Source organism: Schistocerca cancellata, chromosome 5, assembly GCF_023864275.1.
Source record: "Schistocerca cancellata isolate TAMUIC-IGC-003103 chromosome 5, iqSchCanc2.1, whole genome shotgun sequence".
Classification (NCBI taxonomy): domain Eukaryota; kingdom Metazoa; phylum Arthropoda; class Insecta; order Orthoptera; family Acrididae; genus Schistocerca; species Schistocerca cancellata.
The window spans coordinates 457198575-457218815 of NC_064630.1; the positions used below are offsets into that span (position 1 = coordinate 457198575).

Below are 20241 nucleotides of genomic sequence, written 5' to 3' on the forward strand. Positions count from 1 at the left end.
CCAAATTTCGGCGTCTCTAACTGGCCATGGTGTAATCTGACTGGAATTTTTCTGCATCTCCCGGCATTTTTCAAGTATTCTCTTGTGATTCTTGAACAGACTTTTCGCTATCACTAGCTGAAATTTATTGCCGAACTCAGTTAATCTTTCTCCTCATTTGTTCCTATTACGAAACTCTTCGTGTCCCGTAAGCCTTCCATCTTCCCCTACAATGTCATCCAGGTACCCCGTGATTGTTGCATTTTCATCTTCCTTTACGTACTGGATTACCCTTTCAATGTCGTCGTACACTTTGCGTATCTCTTCATCTACTGCTTGCGACGTATTTATGTAAACCTGAACTATTGTTATCGGCCGTAGTTCGCTACCAAATTTGATGAGAACAACGCTGTAACTAAGCTATACACAGCAACTCTGTCTCTGCCCCACCTTCCTGTTCATTACTACGGGCGTTGTAGCACTTTATGGTGCTGTTGATATTACCCTATAGTCATCCGACTACAAATCCTTGCCTTCTTTCCATTTCGCTGATGAAGATTATATACAGACTCTGCCTTTGGATTCCCCCTCCCACGTTTTCTATTTTCTCAACCTCGTTGAAACGTGTCACATTTCACAGTCTGTACCAAAGCATGTTACCTATTCGTTGGTTATTGAATCCTTTCCTCGTCGTTACCTCCCTCTTGACAGTCCCATGATGGAGATCAGAATGTCATACTAAACCAGGATTAGTTTTTCGATGTTGCTAAGCAACAGTCATAGAATAATTTTTAAATGAACACACCGCCCTTTGACTCTATTGTTGTTTATTTAGTAACGATCCCGGTTTCGGCCTTTTATGTCATTTTCAAGTGACTGAGTGTATGTCAATAATATATATTGCTCGACATCAAGCACATAATTGGCCATAAACTAAGGAAAATATTCGTTCCCCACAAGATGATGGTTTCACATCTGGCATTTCATGATGGCCGAATATTTTTCTTAATTTATGGACAATCTTGAGCTTGATGTCCTGCAATAAATGTGAATGACATAAACTTAATCACTTGAATATGGCGTAAAAGGCCGGAGTCAAGGTCGTAATTAAATAAACAACAATATACTCAAATGGCGGTGTGTTCATTTTAAAAATAATCTAGAATATTTCGCCAACAGAGAATTCATGAAAGAACTTGTTGTGGATTGGCAAGAGAGCCAACCCGGTTTTGAGAGGAAGCGGAAAGGCACGCGTTTTAGCTCACGCAGGCTGGCGTGAGGTCTGGAACAGATCAAGGAAATTAGACTAGCAAAAAAGGACGTAGCTGTGGAATACTTAACTTTAATCCATAAATGGTGAACATCGCTCTTTACGGTACATGTTTTACAGCATCAATAGTAACTGGTAATGGCGGCTTGCTAGGTCGTAGCAAATGACGTAGCTGAAGGCTATGCTAACTATCGTCTCGGCAAATGAGAGCGTATTTTGTCAGTGAACCATCGCTAGCATAGTCGGCTGTAAAACTGAAGCGAGTGCTAGGAACTCTCTTTAGACCTACCGTGTGGCGGCCTCGGTCTACAGTCACTGACAGTGGCGACACGCGGGTCCGACGTATACTAACGGACCGCGGCCGATTTAAAGGCTACCACCTATCAAGTGTGGTGTCTGGCTGTGACACCACATTCCTCCCCCGCAAATCGGCGGACGGTTATGGCATAAGGCTTCTGCCCGCCGTGGGGAGGACCCCATGTTGACGTATGCGACGAGGTGGGGAGCCTAACAACAGGCGAGGCTGTGCCACCCGCACCCTGCCATTCGGACCGAGGGGAGCTAGGAGACGCCTGAAAACCTGCTCCAGGGTGCAGGCCAACATGCGATGTATGCGCCCGTAGAGAGACAGGAGGGGCCGAAGGGTCGACCTCCATCGGGCCGGGGCACCCGACGGGCGAAGACGACATATGGTCCGGAGCGGGCAAGAGTTCCATGTCGGAGGACAACTGGTCACGGGAAGCGATCGGCGGCGCGTGACCCAGGGAGGAGCCCGGCGCTTGCAGCGACGCGTCCACTGCGGGCATCGCCGGCGGGAGAACAGGCGGCGGCGGCGGTGGCGGCGCGTCGCCATGTGGCAAAATGGAAGACAGCGTCGGTAACACCTGGGGCTGAGGCGAGCCAGTATGGGTCCCCAGGGCGCTGACCGGACGGCACCGTCGCTGAAAGCAGACGGGGAGCGGATCCCGTGCGACGACAGAGGGGCAGCTGATTGAGATGCCGACGCACCTCACCAGAGACCCCCAAAACCAGATACATAGCGCGGCCGAGGCAGCGAAGAATGCGCCCTTCGAGCCAACGCCGTGAACCTCGATAGTTGCGGTATTAGACAACGTCGCCTGGGGCAAAGCAGGTGTCTGCCGCTGCACAGGAACCTGATGCGGCGGATGTAACAAAGACATCAAGGTTCGATGAGGGCGACCGTGGAGCAACTCAGCCGGCGAGCGACCATCTCGGGGCTGAGAGCGATACGAGGACAAAAAGAGCAATAACGCGTCCTCCCGAGAATGAGACTCGTTCAACATCTGTGACTTGAAAGTCCTGACCAAACGTTCAGCGGCACCGTTTGACTGTGACGAAAACGGCGCGGACGTCAGATGTTGAATACCATTGGCCTTGCAGAATGACTGAAATTCTGCGGACATGAATTGTGGGCCATTGTCGGAAACAATAGTCTGTGGAAGACCTTCAATGCAAAAGATAACGGATAACGCTTGGATGGTGGCAGATGACGTTGTGGAAGACATCCGGACAACAAAAGGAAAATTACTGACTGAATCTACCACAACCAACCATCGAGCATTCCAGAATGGACCAGCAAAATCGATGTGTAAGCATTGCCAAGGGGAAGTGGCTTTTGGCCATGCAAAGAAATTCCGCGGTGGTGCTGATTGTTGTTCGGCACACACCATGCAAGAAGAGCACATGTTCGTAATTGCGGCATCGATTCCGAACCAAGTGCAGTGCTGACGAGCAAGTTGTTTCGTTCTCACTATACCCCAATGTCCTTGGTGGAGAAGCCGTAAGACAGAGGACTGTAACGAACGTGGGACCACGACCCTGGACTCATCATTATCAGAACGCAACAGCAAAACACCACGTCGTACAAAATGTCTCTCCTTGTGAGCAAAAAATCGGCGAACCAACGGATCTCCGATCCACGACTTTGACAAGGGCCATTGAGTAGCAACAAAACGCAGAACCGTAGCAAGGACAGGGTCGGCAGCTGTGGCTGGAGCTACACGACGAAAATCAACCGGAAACGATTCGAGCACGTCATCGGTTTCTGAATCAATGAACATGCAAGCAAGTTCGGAGGAATCTAATGCTCTATCCTCAGCAACAGGCAAATGGGACAACGCATCGGCGTTTCCGTGGTTAGCAGTGGACCGATGCAGGATATCGGAGCGGTACTGCGAGAGGAAAATAGACCAGCGAATGAATTTCTGCGTTGTACGTGGAGGTACAGGCTTGGTTGGATGAAAAAGCGATGTCAAAGGTTTGTGGTCGGTGATGATGGTAAAGTGACGACCATACAAGAAATCATGAAACTTTGTAACACCGAATACGAGAGCCAATGCTTCTTTCTCTATCTGTGAATAATTTCTTTGTGCAGACGAGAGCAATTTGGACGCAAAGGCCATAGGGCGATCGCGCGAACCATCTTTGTGCGCAAGCACAGCACCGATCCCGAAATCCGATGCATCCACCATCAACAAAAGGGACTTCCGGGGATCAAATGGCGTAAGGCAAGTATTGGAAATCAACGCCGATTTTAACTGGCGAAAGGCGCGTTCGCATTCCGTCGTCCAGACGAACGGAACACCTTTACGGCGTAAGCGATGAAGCGGAGCTGAAATGGAAGAGGCGGGTAGGATTCATTTATTATAGTAATTTATTTTTCCCAGCACACTCTGTAGCTGCTTCAAATTCTGCGGCTAAGGCAAGTCTTGTATGACACGGAGGTGCTCTGGACTGGGATGTATGCCTTGGGCATTGAGTACATGTCCCAGATAAGGCAAGTCACGAGCAAAAAACACACATTTGTCCTTCCGCAAGCGAAGACCATTTTGTCGCAAGACCTGAAATAATGTTCTGAGATTGGCTAAATGTTCTTCTTCCGTCTTTCCGGAGATCACAATATCGTCCAGATAGTTTGCTGCAGTAGGGACCGATGCACAAACAGTTTGCAGATATTGCTGAAACAAGGCAGGGGCGGATACACACCCGAATGGCAGTCATTTGAATCGATACGAACCAAGATGCGTGTTAACCACCAAAACGCGCTGGAATTCTTCGTCCACCGGTATTTGCAAGTACGCATCTGCTAGGTCCAACTTCGAAAAATATTGTCAAAAAGATCTTGCGGGCGGGGTAAAGGAAAAGTTGCAGTCACTAGTTGTGGATTCACTGTTGCCTTGAAGTCCACACAAAGTTTCAATTTTCCTGAAGGTTTTTGCAAAATTACTAAGGGTGATGCCCAGAGAGAAGCCTGCACACGTTCAATTACACCTTGTGATTCCAGATCGTGTAATGTTTTTGCGACCTCATCACGCAATGCGTGGGGAAAATTGCGCGCACTGAAAAATTTCGGTTGCGCGTTTACTATCAGTTCCAAATGAGATTTATAATTCTTAGCGCAACCGAGGCCCGGTGCAAAAATGTCTCCAAATTCTTCACATAGACGAGAAACACTGGCTGAAGGCACAGTCTGGTTCACTGATAGGACCTGATTTACTATAGACAAGTTAAACAACTGAAATAAATCGAAACCAAACAAATTCACTGCAGAAGAAGAAATGTAAAGTTTTGTTTGTCCTTTGTATGTTGCAAGAAGGCTGCACTGTCCTAACACAGGGATCACGTGACCTAAATAGGTACTTAACTTAACATTTGCGGCACACAACGGAGGTGTGCCCAGCTGTTTGTACGTGTCTTGATTGATCAATGAAACTGCCGCCCCGGTATCGAGCTGGAATGGTATCACTTTGACGTTAATGTCCAACAACACAAAAAGTTTATTGTCCTGTTGACGACAAGAGCGACTGTCTCTTGCAACGTGAGCTGACACTGGTACAAAATCACTTGCGACTTGACGGGAGTTCCTGCGATGTCGACGCACACTATTTGTGGGATGAACGCAGTCACTGTTAGAGAGAGTGGCACTGGGCAGAGTGGCATGAACTATATGAATTTCCATAGGCGAAGTGTCGTGAGCCTGAGTATCCTTGGTTCAATTCCGATTCCGGCACGAAGCAAAGGGCCTGGAATGGTTTTGAGCTTCCATTCTGAGCTTTTTCTGGCAAACACTTTGAACATGTCCTTTTTTATTACAGAAAAAAGCAAATATCTTGGCGTGACGGGGAATTCTCACGCGAATGCTTAGTAACACACTGCGGGCATGATTTTAGCACTGCATCTGCTTGCCGGCACGGTACTCGTGGCTGAGAGTTTGGCGGCTTTGGCGCGGCCAGGGGAGAGGACTGTTTACTGTTCCGTGCAGCTCGCCTGGTGGGCTGGTTAACCTGACACACGGGTGGCCAAGTTTCAAATGATTCCTGAGCAAAGTCAAGTGTGTCCTGCCGATCCAATATGTCCATCACTTGTTGAAGGGAGGGATTGACTAGTTTCAAAATCTGTTCCCGTATATGAACATCAGAAACGTTCTGTGCAATTGCATCACGTGCCATAGTATCTGAATAAGGGAGTCCACATTGACACTCAAAAGCACAATCCCTAGTAAGTCCTTGCAAGGTTGCAACCCACTCCCTATTAGTCTGACCTGCCGTACGTTTTGTACGAAAGAAGGTATACCGTTTCGCAACTACATTGACTGATTCTTTGAAATATGCATCTAATTCAGACAAAATTTCGTCGTAGGACAGAGTTGCTACATCGCGTCGGCGAAATAATTTGACTATCACACGGTACGTTTGGACCCCGACGGAGGAAAAGAGAAAAGGCTGCCGCTCATTGCCTTGAATTCTGTAGGCGGCAAGATGGAATCCAAATTGGCGTGACCACTCCGTCCAGCTTTCCAGTGCAGCATCAAAAGGACGAAAGGGAGGTGCAACTGCGTGTTGTGGCTGCATGAGCGGTGGAGCGGCGGCTGCCGTATCGTTTTACATTGCACGTTGACCCTGGACGAGCTGCCCAAGGGCATCCAGTAAGGCCTGCGTCTGTTGGTGCTGTAAGCGATAAAATTTGGACAGTACGTCTGGATATTGTGGCGAAGCCATTACACAAGTAAATCAAGGCAATATCGATACGAACGCGATTTGGCCTCGTCGCCAAATGTTGTGGATTGGCAAGAGAGCCAACCCAGTTTTGAGAGGAAGCGGAAAGGCACGCGTTTTAGCTCACGCAGGCTGGCGTGAGGTCTGGAACAGGACAAGGAAATTAGACTAGCAAAAAAGGACGTAGCTGTGGAATACTTAACTTTAATCCATATATGGTGAACATCGTTCCTTACGGTACATGTTTTACAGCATCAATAGTAACTGGTAATGGCGGCTTGCTAGGTCGTAGCAAATGATGTTGCTGAAGTCTATGCTAACTATCGTGTCGCAAATGAGAGCGTATTTTGTCAGTGAACCATCGCTAGCAAAGTCGGCTGTAAAACTGGGGCGAGTGCTAGGAACTCTCTCTAGACCTGCCGTGTGGCGGCGCTCGGTCGGCAATCACTGATAGTGGCGACACGCGGGTCCGACGTATACTAACAGACCGCGGGCGATTTAAATGCTACCACCTAGCAAGTGTGGTGTCTGGCGGTGACACCACAGAACTGTTGTTAGCATGAGGAGGGTGACATAGCAGATATCTTCGGTTGACGTTGTTCACGGTTCTTGTTCCAAATTAATGCAGTGTATGGTTTCGAACCGGAGAGTCTGGGATTTTCCATGTTTATTCAGAGGCGCTACCCTTGTGCCGTGAGTTAATATACATTAACTGCATATGAACTTGGGTTTGCACCTGTGGACTAGGAGTTAGTTATTTGACGGTAAGTACTTGATTAACTTGAGCCGGATATGACTGAGTGATATTGCCATCTCGTGAATGTAACAAAAAGAGCACAGAGAACTTCCAGGAAAAGGAGGCAAGTTGTTGGCTGCCTCTAATTCAGGAATCCATCTTCCATTAAGGAATTACCATTTACAGGTGAACATCCATTGACATAAGTATATTAAGGTGTGGAAACATTAACAGTTACAAGTCTATTTTTCTAGAAGATAAATTACGGTAAAAATAAACTTGTCAGTGCTACTTATGTCCGTTCCAGAAACCCAAAAATGATAAGAGTGTAAAGTAACGCGCCTCACCCGCTGCGCGCTCTGACGCTCCTGCTTGTGTCTTCCCAGGCCGCCCGATGCCGCGAGTCACGTGGTTCCTGGAGAACACGGTGATCGACGACTCGTTCGAGCAGCGGCCGGCTGACGGCCTCACCGTGAACCACCTGACGTTCCCCAACATCGGCCGCCAGCACCTGCACTCCCGTCTCATCTGCCAGGCGTCCAACACCAACATGGCACCGCCTGTCACCAAATTGGTCGTCCTCGACATCAACCGTAAGTACCACTTGTACTGCTCTGGCACTGTTTTCAGTGTTTCGTGACTGTACTGTTCCAGACTGACTCAGAAATGATGTTTATTGAGCGGACTAGGGTGACTAGCCCGGTGAATCCACATGTTTTCTGCCTCCTAAGGGAACTTCAGGTGTCGGTTGTGTGGACACTTTGGATTTAATACCACTCTTCATTTTTTCATCGTACGATGTGCGCCTGATGGTACATTTTCAACGTGTAATAACACTATTACTACCTTTGTCTTCAGGGGAGCATTTGTAATGTTAATCGTGTGGTGAGCGAAATTTGCCATTTATGTATCAATTTTGTTTATTTTTTCACAATTTGACAGTAATCCCGTTACCTAAGCTGCAAGTGAGATACCGAACTTCTTTCAAATAAAGAATTATAGTAGTAAATACCAGCACCATGAGTCCCTCTCAAGTCACAGCCTATAAAGGAATTAATGAACTGTTTTATATCGCTGACCACAGGAGTGCTAGTGTAATAAGGCGAAAATCGTCGCTGTATTGTCAGGTAAGATGTGTCAATTATCAATTGTCAAAGTATACACATATACTGTCGAAAAAAAATAGTGCTCCCTTCTAGAGGTTTCCAATTCACACAAGATTCATTGTTGCAACAGGAGTACATGAAATGATTACATTTACAGATCAACAGCCGTTTTGAAGTACCAGGTACCGATTCATATTGAAACATACTTATTAGTACGTAGGGTAGCCTCCACGGGAGGCAATGCGGACGCTGCCTCTGGTATCCAGTCAATCCTACAGACGGCGAGTACTATCCCAGGTTACATTACGTCACGCCAGTTCCATCCCTTCACGCAGTTCTGTAAGTGTTGTTGGTTGACGTTTCGTACGATTGCTTCTCGTCCCATCATATCCCGCACGTTCTCTATTGGAGATAAGTCATGGGAACGTGCTCGCCATGTAAGTTGCTGCATATCTTGCAGATCGCGTTGAGCTTAACGGGCAGTACGTGGGCGAGTATTTTCCTGTTGGAACAACACAATGTCTTGTTCCTGCAAGAACGGCAAAAAACTGATCTAATAACATTCTGCACGTACAGAGCACTGCCTAGCATTCCCTCCAGATACACCAAAGGTGAACGAGAGTTGTAGCTTATCGCTTCCCAGATAATAAGGCACAGGGTGGAGCCAGTGTGTCGTGAACGAATGCATTCTCCGAGGCAGGGGTCACCATGTCTACGCCATACGCGCAGAATACCATAACTTGCCTGCAGGCATAATCTGCTCTCATCGCACCAGTCGAGGAGTGAGTAGAAGACTGGCTAGAGGTATGCGTACCTGTGGAAAGAACAGATACCATCTTCATATACTTAAGACTCACCGGCCATTTGACCATCTTCTTCTGTGTGAATGCACAAACAGTGCCCAAACTCTTACGGGAATCGACGGTAAAGCCGCGAGTAATGAGTATAATGGGCAAGGGCACTATGAATATAGTGCGGGACAATAAGTTGCGAACGTGGGTCTCACAGGAGACGTGCGAGAGATAAGTCCCTGCAGTCGCACTATCCTCTGTGTCCTCGGCTCGGTATGCTGGCACGGTAGCTCAGCGTGTTCGGCCAGAGAGCTGGCTGGCTTCTGTAATAAAAAAAAACTGAGTGAAAGGGTCAGCAACGAACTTCAACGTATGCCATGTGACGTCCGCTACGGCAAAATACAACGAACCATAACGAAAAAGAAAGATGGACAGAGCTTCTGCCATGTTGGCAGGAGATCCCGGGTTCGAGTCCCGGTCGGGGCACACATTTTCAACTGCCCCGTTGACTTAGATCAACGCCTGTATGCAGCTAGGGGTATGCATTTCATTGTAATTTCAATGTGGTACATTTCCTCATTGCGGAGTACAATAGTTATGAATCTGCAAAAAGGTGTTTGGTGTTCTTTTATTTCTTTGTTTTTAGTAGGGTCAGCAAACGAAGAAAAGTATGCGATGTATGTCAAAAATCATTTTCAGTCAGAAGAAGCTCCCAACAAATCGGCAAGAACCTGTTTGCTAAAGTAACACTATTCTGCCGATGACAGTTCATTTATATCAGAGCTGCAACATATGCCGAAAGTTTTACCCTACGATTTGCGTCATTGTCATATCATGAGTGTAAAAGTTGTCAGGAAGGCAAATGTTGCAATACCGGATATCGAAAAATAGGTATTTGGCCGATATCTGTCTGTAGTTCCCGTTCCACGGACTGTGGCATGATTCATTTGCCAAGAAAGGCCAGTGCGCCGATTGCTCAGTGGTAGCGGCATGTTTTAGAAACTGTCTATCTAATGACGTTTATTAATGAAAGTAACAGATAACAAATGCTAATTATGTGTCTTGACAACAAGGAATACCTATGGTACAAAATTAATTGTTACTTTCACGGCCATATCCAAGGAGGCACTTGGGAAAGAAGGAAGGGCCGGCCGTTGTGGTCGTGCGGTTCTAGGCGCTGCAGTCCGGAACAGCGCTGCTGCTATGGCCGCAGGTTCGCATCCTGCCTCGGGCACGGATGTGTGTGATGTCCTTAGGTTAGTTAGGTTTAAGTAGCTCTAAGTCTAGAGGACTGATAACCTAAGATGTTAAGTCCCATAGTGCTCAGAGCCATTTGAACCATTTGAACCAAAGAAGGAAGTGCTACAGCATAGTTATATTTTCTTTGATTGAGACAACAAAAGAAATTTTAATGCGAAACGGTACATGAGTATCGGCACCCATAAATTTAAGAAATTATTCTGGACAGATTACACAGACTTCACATGTTCCCCAGTTTATTTTTAGTGTTAGTAGAGCGAATTCAAAATATCAGTGAAAAAATGAACGCAATCGCCAGTTTTTACTGTCCTGTAATATTAACGTGATAACCGCCTGTTTTCGAAGTCAGTGTGCAGTGACGACTCACAGACGACAGGTGGCAGCACTGGCAGTAGAGGGTATATAAAACGCGCCCGAGGGACACGGAAATCGCCCTTGTCGTAATACGGGGACGGAACGATGTATCTGACGTACAAAACAGCATGGTCATTGGATTTAGGGGCAAGGTTGGAAGCATCTCCGAAACTCCTAACTTTGTGAATTGTTCGCATGCCGCCGTAGTTAAAGTATACCGTGCGTGGCAAAATATCGCAATCCAGAACTGGCGAAGATGTAACTTTGGTACACCACAGTCCACAGAAAACATTGGTGAACGACGGCTGCAGAAATGTTGACAGGTGAATAGCCGAATAATTGTTGAGCAACTGACAGCCCAGATAAATAAATGGGCTACCAACAACGTCGCCTCAGCGACCGCTCAGAGAACGCTGCTGCTCGAGGGTCTCCGCAGGCGCCTGGTCCGTGCACCCGTGCTGACTGCCGTTCATCGGCGACGAAGACTGGAATTTGCACTCCAGTACCTCGCTGGACGTACACTGAGTGGCGACAGATGACTGGCTTTTTCAGCTGAATCACGTTTTATGCGGTGTCGCAGAGATGGCTCTTGGCAGGTATGGTGTGAAACATCTGGAAGTAAAAACCCTTCAACAGTCGTAGAAGGGACCAGCCAGGAGGAGGAATTGAGGACTGGGGAATGTTTACATGGCATTCCCTGGGTGATCTCCTCATTGTTGAAGGCCAATGGGTCAATAAAATTATGCATCTATCCTTGAGGATCATGTTCACCCCTACATGAACTTTTGTGTTTTCCTCGGTACGATGTCATCTACCAGCAGGACAATGCAACGTGTTACACAGTTCGCAGCGTACGTACGTGATTCGAAGAGCACAAGGATGAGTACACCGTACTCCTCTGGCAACCGAATTCACCGGATTAAAACGCAACCGAAAACCTATGCGACCATATCGATCGTATTGTACGCATCATGGATGCTCAAAGGATAAACTTAGCGGAGTTGACCACGGCAATGGAGTTGGCATGGCTTCACGTCATTTCCAGAACCTCATCGACTCTCTTCTTGCACGTACGCACTGCAAAAGGTGGTTATTCAAACTTTTGCTTGGTAGTCACATTTATGTGACTGGACTGCATACCTACATTGCTGCTATTGTCTACCATTCATAGATTAATGTCGCTAAAAGTATGATCTGGAAATTAACGTTTCCTTGCAGTACACGTTACTATAAGGTCATAGCCGTAGGCATAGTATCTGGGTAACTGCTCGACCCGACCCAATAGTTGAGCGCGTAAACGCACAGCTTCCTGGATACGAGGAGGGGAGCATGACCCGAATCAAATGACCCGAATCAAATGACCCGAATTAACGACGGGGCCAGCCTAAATGTGGTTTGTAGGTTGTATCCCGCATCCCACGAGAATGATACTGGATTAAAGCAAACATGCAGGAAACGTTCTCACACTTGCTCATGAGATTTGCTCCATGCGCAGAAACATGGGAAGCATGCCGAAGATGGCAGGGATAGGTAGGTGGGAGAATTATCGCACAATCAGCTTCACATCTCACACATCCAAATTACGGCAAGAATAATATACAGAAGAATAGAAAAACTGAAGATCTGTTAGATGTCGTTGAGCTTGACTGGTTTGATACAGCCCGCCCCGAATTCCTCTCCTCTGCCAAGTTCTTCATCTCAGAGTAGCACCTGGAAGCTACGTCCCCAATTATATGCTAGTTGTTCCTTTACAGTTTTTAACCTCTACAGCTCCCTGTAGTACCATGGAAATTATTTCCTGATGTCTTAACAGATGGCCTACCATCCGGTCCCTTCTTCATGTCAATATTTTCCATATATTCCGTTCCTCGCCGATTCTGTGGAGAACCCCACCATGTTATAGTTCTTGGTGGAAATTTTAATTTGCCGGATATAGACTGGGAGACTCAAACGTTCATAACGGGTGGCAGGCACAAAGAATCCAGTGAATTTTTTTAAATACTTTATCTGAAAACTACCTTGAGCAATTAAACAGAGAACGGACTCGTGGCGATATTAGACCTTCTGGTGACAAACAGACCCGAAATATTTGAAACAGTTAACGCAGAACAGGGAATCAGCGATCATAAAGCGGTTACTGCATCGATGATTTCAGCCGTAAATAGAAATATTAAAAAAGGTAGGAAGATTTTTCTGTTTAGCAAAAGTGACAAAAAGCGGATTACAGAGTACCTGACGGCTCATCACAAAAATTTTGTCTCAAGTACAGATAGTGTTGAGGATCAGTGGACAAAGTTCAAAACCATCGTAAAATATGCGTTAGATGAGTATGTGCCAAGCAAGATCGTAATAGATGGAAAAGAACCACCGTGGTACAACAACCGCGTTAGAAAACTGCTGCGGAAGCAAAGGGAACTTCACAGCAAACATAAACATAGCCAAAGCCTTGCAGACAAGCAAAAATTCCGCGAAGCGAAATGTAGTGTGAGGAGGGCTATGCGAGAGGCGTTCAATGAATTCGAAAGTAAAGTTCTGTGTACTGACTTGGCAGAAAATCCTAAGAAATTTTGGTCTTATGTCAAAGCGGTAGGTGGATGAAAACAAAATGTCTAGACACTCTGTGACCAAAATGGTACTGACACAGAGGATGACAGACTAAATGCCGAAATACTAAATGTCTTTTTCCAGAGCTGTTTCACAGAGGAAGACTGCACTGTAGTTCCTTCTCTAGATTGTCGCACAGATGACAAAATGGTAGCTATAGAAATAGACGACAGAGGGATAGAGAAACAATTAAAATCGCTCAAAAGAGGAAAGGCCTCAGGACCTGATGGGATGCCAGTTCGCTTTTACACAGAGTAGGCGAAGAAACTTGCCCCCCTTCTTGCAGCGGTGTACCGTAGATCTCTAGAAGAGCGTAGCGTTCCAAAGGATTGGAAAAGGGCACAGGTCATCCCCGTTTTCAAGAAGGGACGTCGAACAGATGTGCAGAACTATAGACCTATATCTCTAACGTCGATCAGTTGTAGAATTTTGGAACATCTATTATGTTCGAGTATAATGACTTTTCAGGAGAATAGAAATCTACTCTGTAGGAATCAGCATGGGTTTCGAAAAAGACGGTCGTGTGAAACCCAGCTCGCGCTATTCGTCCACGAGAGTCATAGGGCCATAGACACGGGTTCACAGGTAGATGCCGTGTTTCTTGACTTCCGCAAGGCGTTCGATACAGTTCCCCACAGTCGTTTAATGCACAAAGTAAGAGCATATGGACTATCAGACCAATTGTGTGACTGGATTGAAGAGTTCCTAGATAACAGAACGCAGCATGTCATTCTCAATGGAGAGAAGTCTTCCGAAGTAAGAGTGATTTCAGGTGTGACGCAGGGGAGTGTCATACGACCGTTTCTATTCACAATATACAGGGCTATTACAAATGATTGAAGCGATTTCATAAATTCACTGTAGTTCCATTCATTGACATATGGTCACGACACACTACAGATACGTAGAAAAACTCATAAAGTTTTGTTCGGCTGAAGCCGCACTTCAGGTTTCTGCTGTCAGAGCGCTCGAGAGCGCAGTGAGACAAAGTGGCGACAGGAGCCGAGAAAGCGTATGTCGTGCTTGAAATGCACTCACATCAGTCAGTCATAACAGTGCAACGACATTCAGGACGAAGTTCAACAAAGATCCACCAACTGCTAACTCCATTCGGCGATGGTATGCGCAGTTTAAAGCTTCTGGATGCCTCTGTAAGGGGAAATCAACGGGTCGGCCTGCAGTGAGCGAAGAAACGGTTGAACGCGTGCGGGCAAGTTTAACGCGTAGCCCGCGGAAAATTTGCTCATGCCAGAACTGGAGACCGACAGCGCCGACTTCATCTTTCAACAGGATGGTGCTCCACCGCACTTCCATCATGATGTTCGGCATTTCTTAAACAGGAGATTGGAAAACCGATGGATCGGTCGTGGTGGAGATCATGATCAGCAATTCATGTCATGACCTCCACGATCTCCCCACTTAACCCCATGCAATTTCTTTCTGTGGGGTTATGTGAAAGATTCAGTGTTTAAACCTCCTCTACCAAGAAACGTGTCAGAACTACGAGCTCGCATCAACGATGCTTTCGAACTCATTGATGGGGACATGCTGCGCCGAGTGTGGGAGGAACTTGATCATCGGCTTGATGTCTGCCGAATCACTAAAGGGGCACATATCGAACATTTGTGAATGCCTAAAAAAACTTTTTGAGTTTTTGTATGTGTGTGCAAAGCATTGTGAAAATATCTCAAATAATAAAGTTATAGTAGAGCTGTGAAATCGCTTCAATCATTTGTAATAACCCTGTACATAAATGACCTCGTGGATGACATCAGAAGTTCACTGAGGCTTTTTGCAGATGATGCTGTGGTGTATCGAGAGGTTGTAACAATGGAAAATAGTACTGAAATGCAGGAGGATCTGCAGCGAATTGACGCGTGGTGCAGGGAATGGCAATTGAATCTCAATGTAGACAAGTGTAATCTGCTGCGAATACATAGATCCCTTAGCATTTACCTGCAAAATAGCAGGTCAGCAACTGGAAGCAGTTAATTCCATAAATTATCTGGGAGTACGCATTAGGAGTGATTTAAAATGGAATGATTATATAAAGTTGATCGTCGGTAAAGCAGATGCCAGAATGAGATTCATTGGAAGAATCCTAAGGAAATGCAATCCGAAAACAAAGGAAGTAGGTTACAGTACGCTTGTTCGCCCACTGCTTGAATACTGCTCAGCAGTGTGGGATCCGTACCAGATAGGGTTGATAGAAGAGATAGAGAAGATCCAACGGAGAGCAGCGCGCTTCGTTACAGGATCATTTAGTAATCGCGAAAGCGTTACGGAGATGATAGATAAACTCCAGTGGGAGACTCTGCAGGAGAGACGCTCAGTAGCTCGGTACGGGCTTTTGTTAAAGTTTCGAGAACTTACCTTCACCGAAGAGTCAAGCAGTATATTGCTCCCTCCTACGTATATCTCGCGAAGAGACCATGAGGATAAAATCAGAGAGATTAGAGCCCACACAGAAGCATACCGACAATCCTTCTTTCCACGAACAATACAAGACTGGAATAGAAGGGAGAACCGATAGAGGTACTCAGGGTACCCTCCGCCACACACCGTCAGGTGGCTTGCGGAGTATGGATGTAGATGTAGATGTAGAACCTTCTCATTACTTATCAGTCCACCAAATTTTCAGCATTATTCTGTAGCACACTTCTATAATGTTTAGATTCTATTCTGTTCCGGTTTTTCCACAGTCCATGTTTAACTACCATACAACGCTGTGCTCCAAACGACCATTCTCGGAAACTTCTTCCTCAAAGTAAAGTCTATATGTGAGACTAGTCGACTTTTCTTGTCGAGGAATGCCCTTTTTGCCAGTGCTACACTGCTTTTTATGTACTGCTTGCTCCGTCCGTCTAGGGTTGTTTTGCTGCCTAGACGGCAGAATTACGTAACTTCATCTATTTTATTATCACCAATCCTAAATCCAAGTTTCTCGCTGTTCTCATTTTTAATACTTCTCATTACTTTCATGTTTCTTCAATTGTTCGTTCCATTCAGCAGATAATGTCATTTTTCTTCACTTTAATGGAGGATAGCAATATTAGCAGCGAATCATTGATATACCTTCACCTTGAATTTTAGTTCCACTCTTCAGTATTTCTGTTATTTCAGTCATTGCTCCTTTGAGGTACAGATTGAACAGTAGGGGCGAAAGACTACATCCTTGTGTTATACCCATCTTAATCAGAGCACTTCAGTCTTGGGCTTCTACTAGATTTATTCCCTCTTGGTTCTTGTTCATATTGTATATCACCACTCCTTACCTGTACCTTACCCGTATTTTTCTTAGAATTTCGAACATTTTGCACCGTTTGACACTGTAGAACTCTTTTTACAGGTAGACAAATCCTGCGAACGTGTCTTGACTTTTCTTCAGTCTTGCTTCCATTATCATTCGCAGTGTCAGAATTGCCTCTGTGGTGCCTTTGCCTTTTTAGAACCAAACTGATCGCCATCTATACATCCTCAATTTTCTTTTCCATTCTTCCGTATATTTTTCTTGTCATTAGCCTGGATTCATGAGTTGTCAAGCTGATAGTGCGATAGTTCTCGCACTTGTCACCTCTTCCAGTTTTAGGAATTGTGTGGATGAATTTTCCCGAAAGTCAAATGGTATATGGCCCGACTCAAACATTCTACACACCAAAGTGAATAGTCTTTTTGTTGCCATTGTCTCCAATTAGTTCAGGCATTCTGACTGAATATGACTACGAAGTCTTTCGCGACGGAGTCCTTGCATAAAAAGTTCTCGGTTTACTTGCCGCGTCAAATTTGGATAAAATCCCAAGCTTTCGATGACTACCTCCGTCATCTTCGTCAGGGGTAAAACTGACTGAATGTAATTTATCCCTTCTGTCTTATTTGATCCCAAGTCTTCGAAACCTCTTTTAAAATCTGATTCTAATAATGGATTCCCTATCTCCTCTCTGTCGATTGCTGGTTCTTCTTCTATCATATCAGACAAGACAACTCACATCGGCCGTGAATGTACTCTTTCCAACTATATGCTGTCTCCTCTGCATTCAGTTTACTTCCCATTGCACTGTTAATGTTACCATCCTAGCTTTTAATTCCAAAGAAGGTAATTTTGACGTTTGTATATTCTGAGTCAGACTTTCCGACAATCTTTTCTTTTCGATTTCTTCACATTTTACATTTAAATATTTCGTCTTAATTTCCCTGCACTTCCGATATATTTCATCCCTATGTGAATTTTCTGTCTTTGTTCCAGAATTTCCCTGAACATTTTTGCACTTTCTTCTTTCATCGGTTAACTAAGTATACCTCCTCACACCCACCGTTTCTTCGCATTTAGCATCTTTGTACCTATCTCTTTCTTCCCAACTTGTGTGATTGCCTTTTTTACAGTTGTCCATTCCTCTTCAACTGAACTGCCTACTGACCTATTTATTATCGCTGTATCTACAGCCTTAGAGAACATAAAGCATTTCTCTTCATTTCTTAGTACTTACGTATCTCACTTCTTTGCGCACTGATTCTTCCTGACTAATCTCTTAAACTTCAGCTTAGCAATTATCAGTACTACATTGTGATCTGAGTCTATATCCGCTCCTGGATATCTGGATATAGACAAACCAGTATGTAATTTCGGAATCTCTGCCTGGCCATGATGTAATTTAACTGAAATCTTCCAGTACCTCCCGGCCTTTCCCAAGTATATCTCCACCTATTGTGATTCTCGAACAGTGTATTCGGTATTAGAAGCTGAAATTTATTGCAGAACTCAGTTAGTCTCTCTTCTCTCTCATTCCTAGTACCAATCCCATATTCTTCAGTAAGCCTTCCTTCTACAGCATTCAAATAATCCTAGGATTATTAGATTTTCACCTGTTTTTAGGAACTGAATTACCCGTTTAATATCCTCACATATTTTCTATGTCTCTTCATCCTAGGCTTGAGATGTCGTCGTGCATACCTGAACTATCATTGTCAGTTTTGGTTTGCTATCGGTTCTGATGAGAACAACTCTTTCACTGAACTGTCCGCAATAACTCACTCTGTCCGCAATAACTCACTCTCTGCCTTACCTTGCCATTCATAATGGATCCTACTCCCGTGATACCATTTTCTGCTGCTGTTGATGTTACCCTACACTCATCTGACCAGAATCCTTGTCTAATTTCCATTTCACATCACTGACCCACACTGTATCTCGACTGAGAGTTATCATTTTCCTTTTCACATTTTCCAGCTTGCCTACCACTTTCAGACTTCTGATATTCCACACCCCGACCAGCAGAATGTTATCTTTTCGTTGGCTTTTCAATATTTTTCTCATCGTCACCTCCCATTTGGCAGTCTCCTCCCCCTCCCCCGCCCCCTGCCCTCCGGAAAACCGAATGGGGACGACTCTGGAATCTTTTGCCAATGGAGAGATCATCATGACACTTTTTTAATTACAGGTTACATGTACTCTGGTTACATATAATGTGTCTATAATGCAGTGGTTACCTTTGACTTCTGTATCCTCATGCCTTTCATCATTGCTGATTTTGGGGCAGTTTCCCAAACTAAGCGCAAGAGAGTGTTCTGAAACTCTATCCACTCATCAGCACTCTTTGACAAGGCCGTTGGAAGAGTGAGGATGACTTCTTGTGCCAGAAATCTTCGACCGCCTTTGCTGATGAATTTTATTCAACGTTGATACTGTGACAAGCTTGAAATGGAGGACGTTTTGATCATTCATTAAAGACCTTACCCCTAGAATAGGGATGCATTCGACTTGGCTTTAGCAAATGTAAATGTACTAGAGAAGCAGCTGCGACGTAGCGCTTGGTAATTGAAACAAGAGTTCAGAAACTTCAAGACACATTGACTACACTTCTTGATATAGAAAACGCGTTCGACAGTGGGAAATGGATAATATTCAAAATTCTAGAAAGCATAGGAGTAAGCTATAGGAAAAGACGGGTAATATAATCGTACAATATGTACAAGAACAGGAAGTCAAACATGACTGGAAGACCAGAAACGTCTTGTTCCGATTCAAGACAATGTAAGCCAGGGATGCAGTCACCCTCCTCTACGGTTGAGTCTGTACATTGAAGAGGCAATGATGAATGTAAACGAGAGGCCGAGGACAGGGTAAACATGGGATGAAAGAATAGCAATGATAAGACCTGCCGGAGACTTTGCTCTCCACAGCCAAAGCGATGAGGTATTTCACGACTTACTCAATGGAACAAAATGTCTACGGAGCACAGAGTGCGAATTTAGGATATTCTGTGATCATTAGACCATTCATTCCGTTGGGTAAGTTCTGAAATTCTTCTTCGCGTTGACTGAGGAATGGCGGCCGAACACTTCTGGCACAATAAGCCACCCTCACTCTGTCAACGACCTTGTCAAAGAGTGCCGATGAGCGGTTCAAATGGTTCTAAGCACTATAGGACTTAACATCTGAGGTCATGAGTCCTCTAGACTTAGAACTACTTAAACCTAACTAACCTAAGGACATCACACACATCCATGTCGGAGGCAGGATTCGAACCTGCGACCGTAGCAGCCGCTTCGTTCTGGACTGAAGCGCCTAGAACTTCTTGGCCACAACGGCCGGCTCCGACGAACGGACAGAGAGGTTTATACCACTCTCTTACCCTTAGTGTGGGAAACTGCCGCTGAAAGTGCTTGAATCTGGAATGATCGAAGGCACGAGGATGCAGAAGGCAATGAAAACCACTGCATAGACTGTATAGACGCATTGTATGTATCCAGAGTACATGTGAACTGTAACTGAAAAATTGTCATGATGATCGCTCCATTGGCAAAAGATACTGAACGAAGAAAGACAAACGTATTGAGAAGTATCAAACACGGGATTAATGAGAAACATATCATCAAACTAGGGGACCACGAAGCTACTTCGGAAACTAAACAACATCTTACGGAGAAAGGAAGGAGGTTATAAAGCGCAGACTATCCCAGACAAAGAGGGTATTCTTGGCCTAAAGAAGCCTAATAGTATAAAAACATTGATCTTAATTTGAGGCAGGAATTTCTGAGATTGCACATCTGGAAGTGAATCACAGGCTGCGGGAAATGCAGAAAAGGAGACAGACGAAGAGTGCTGTTCTATTCTACAGAAGGATACTGG

General features: G+C 45.2%; 1 protein-coding gene across 4 annotated transcripts in view; it reads left to right on the forward strand.

Annotated features, from left to right (window-relative positions):
- LOC126188244 (neural cell adhesion molecule 2) overlaps positions 1 to 20241 on the forward strand; it is a 612074-nt gene that overhangs the window by 254280 nt on the left and 337553 nt on the right. For all 4 annotated transcript variants that reach the window (XR_007537838.1, XR_007537839.1, XM_049929802.1 and 1 more), the window contains exon 4: positions 7387 to 7593. Coding sequence is in view for 2 of the 4 variants with exons in the window: in XM_049929802.1 (XP_049785759.1) it covers positions 7387 to 7593 (207 nt within the window). In the remaining 2 variants the exon portion in view is untranslated. The remainder of the gene's footprint in view (positions 1 to 7386; positions 7594 to 20241) is intronic.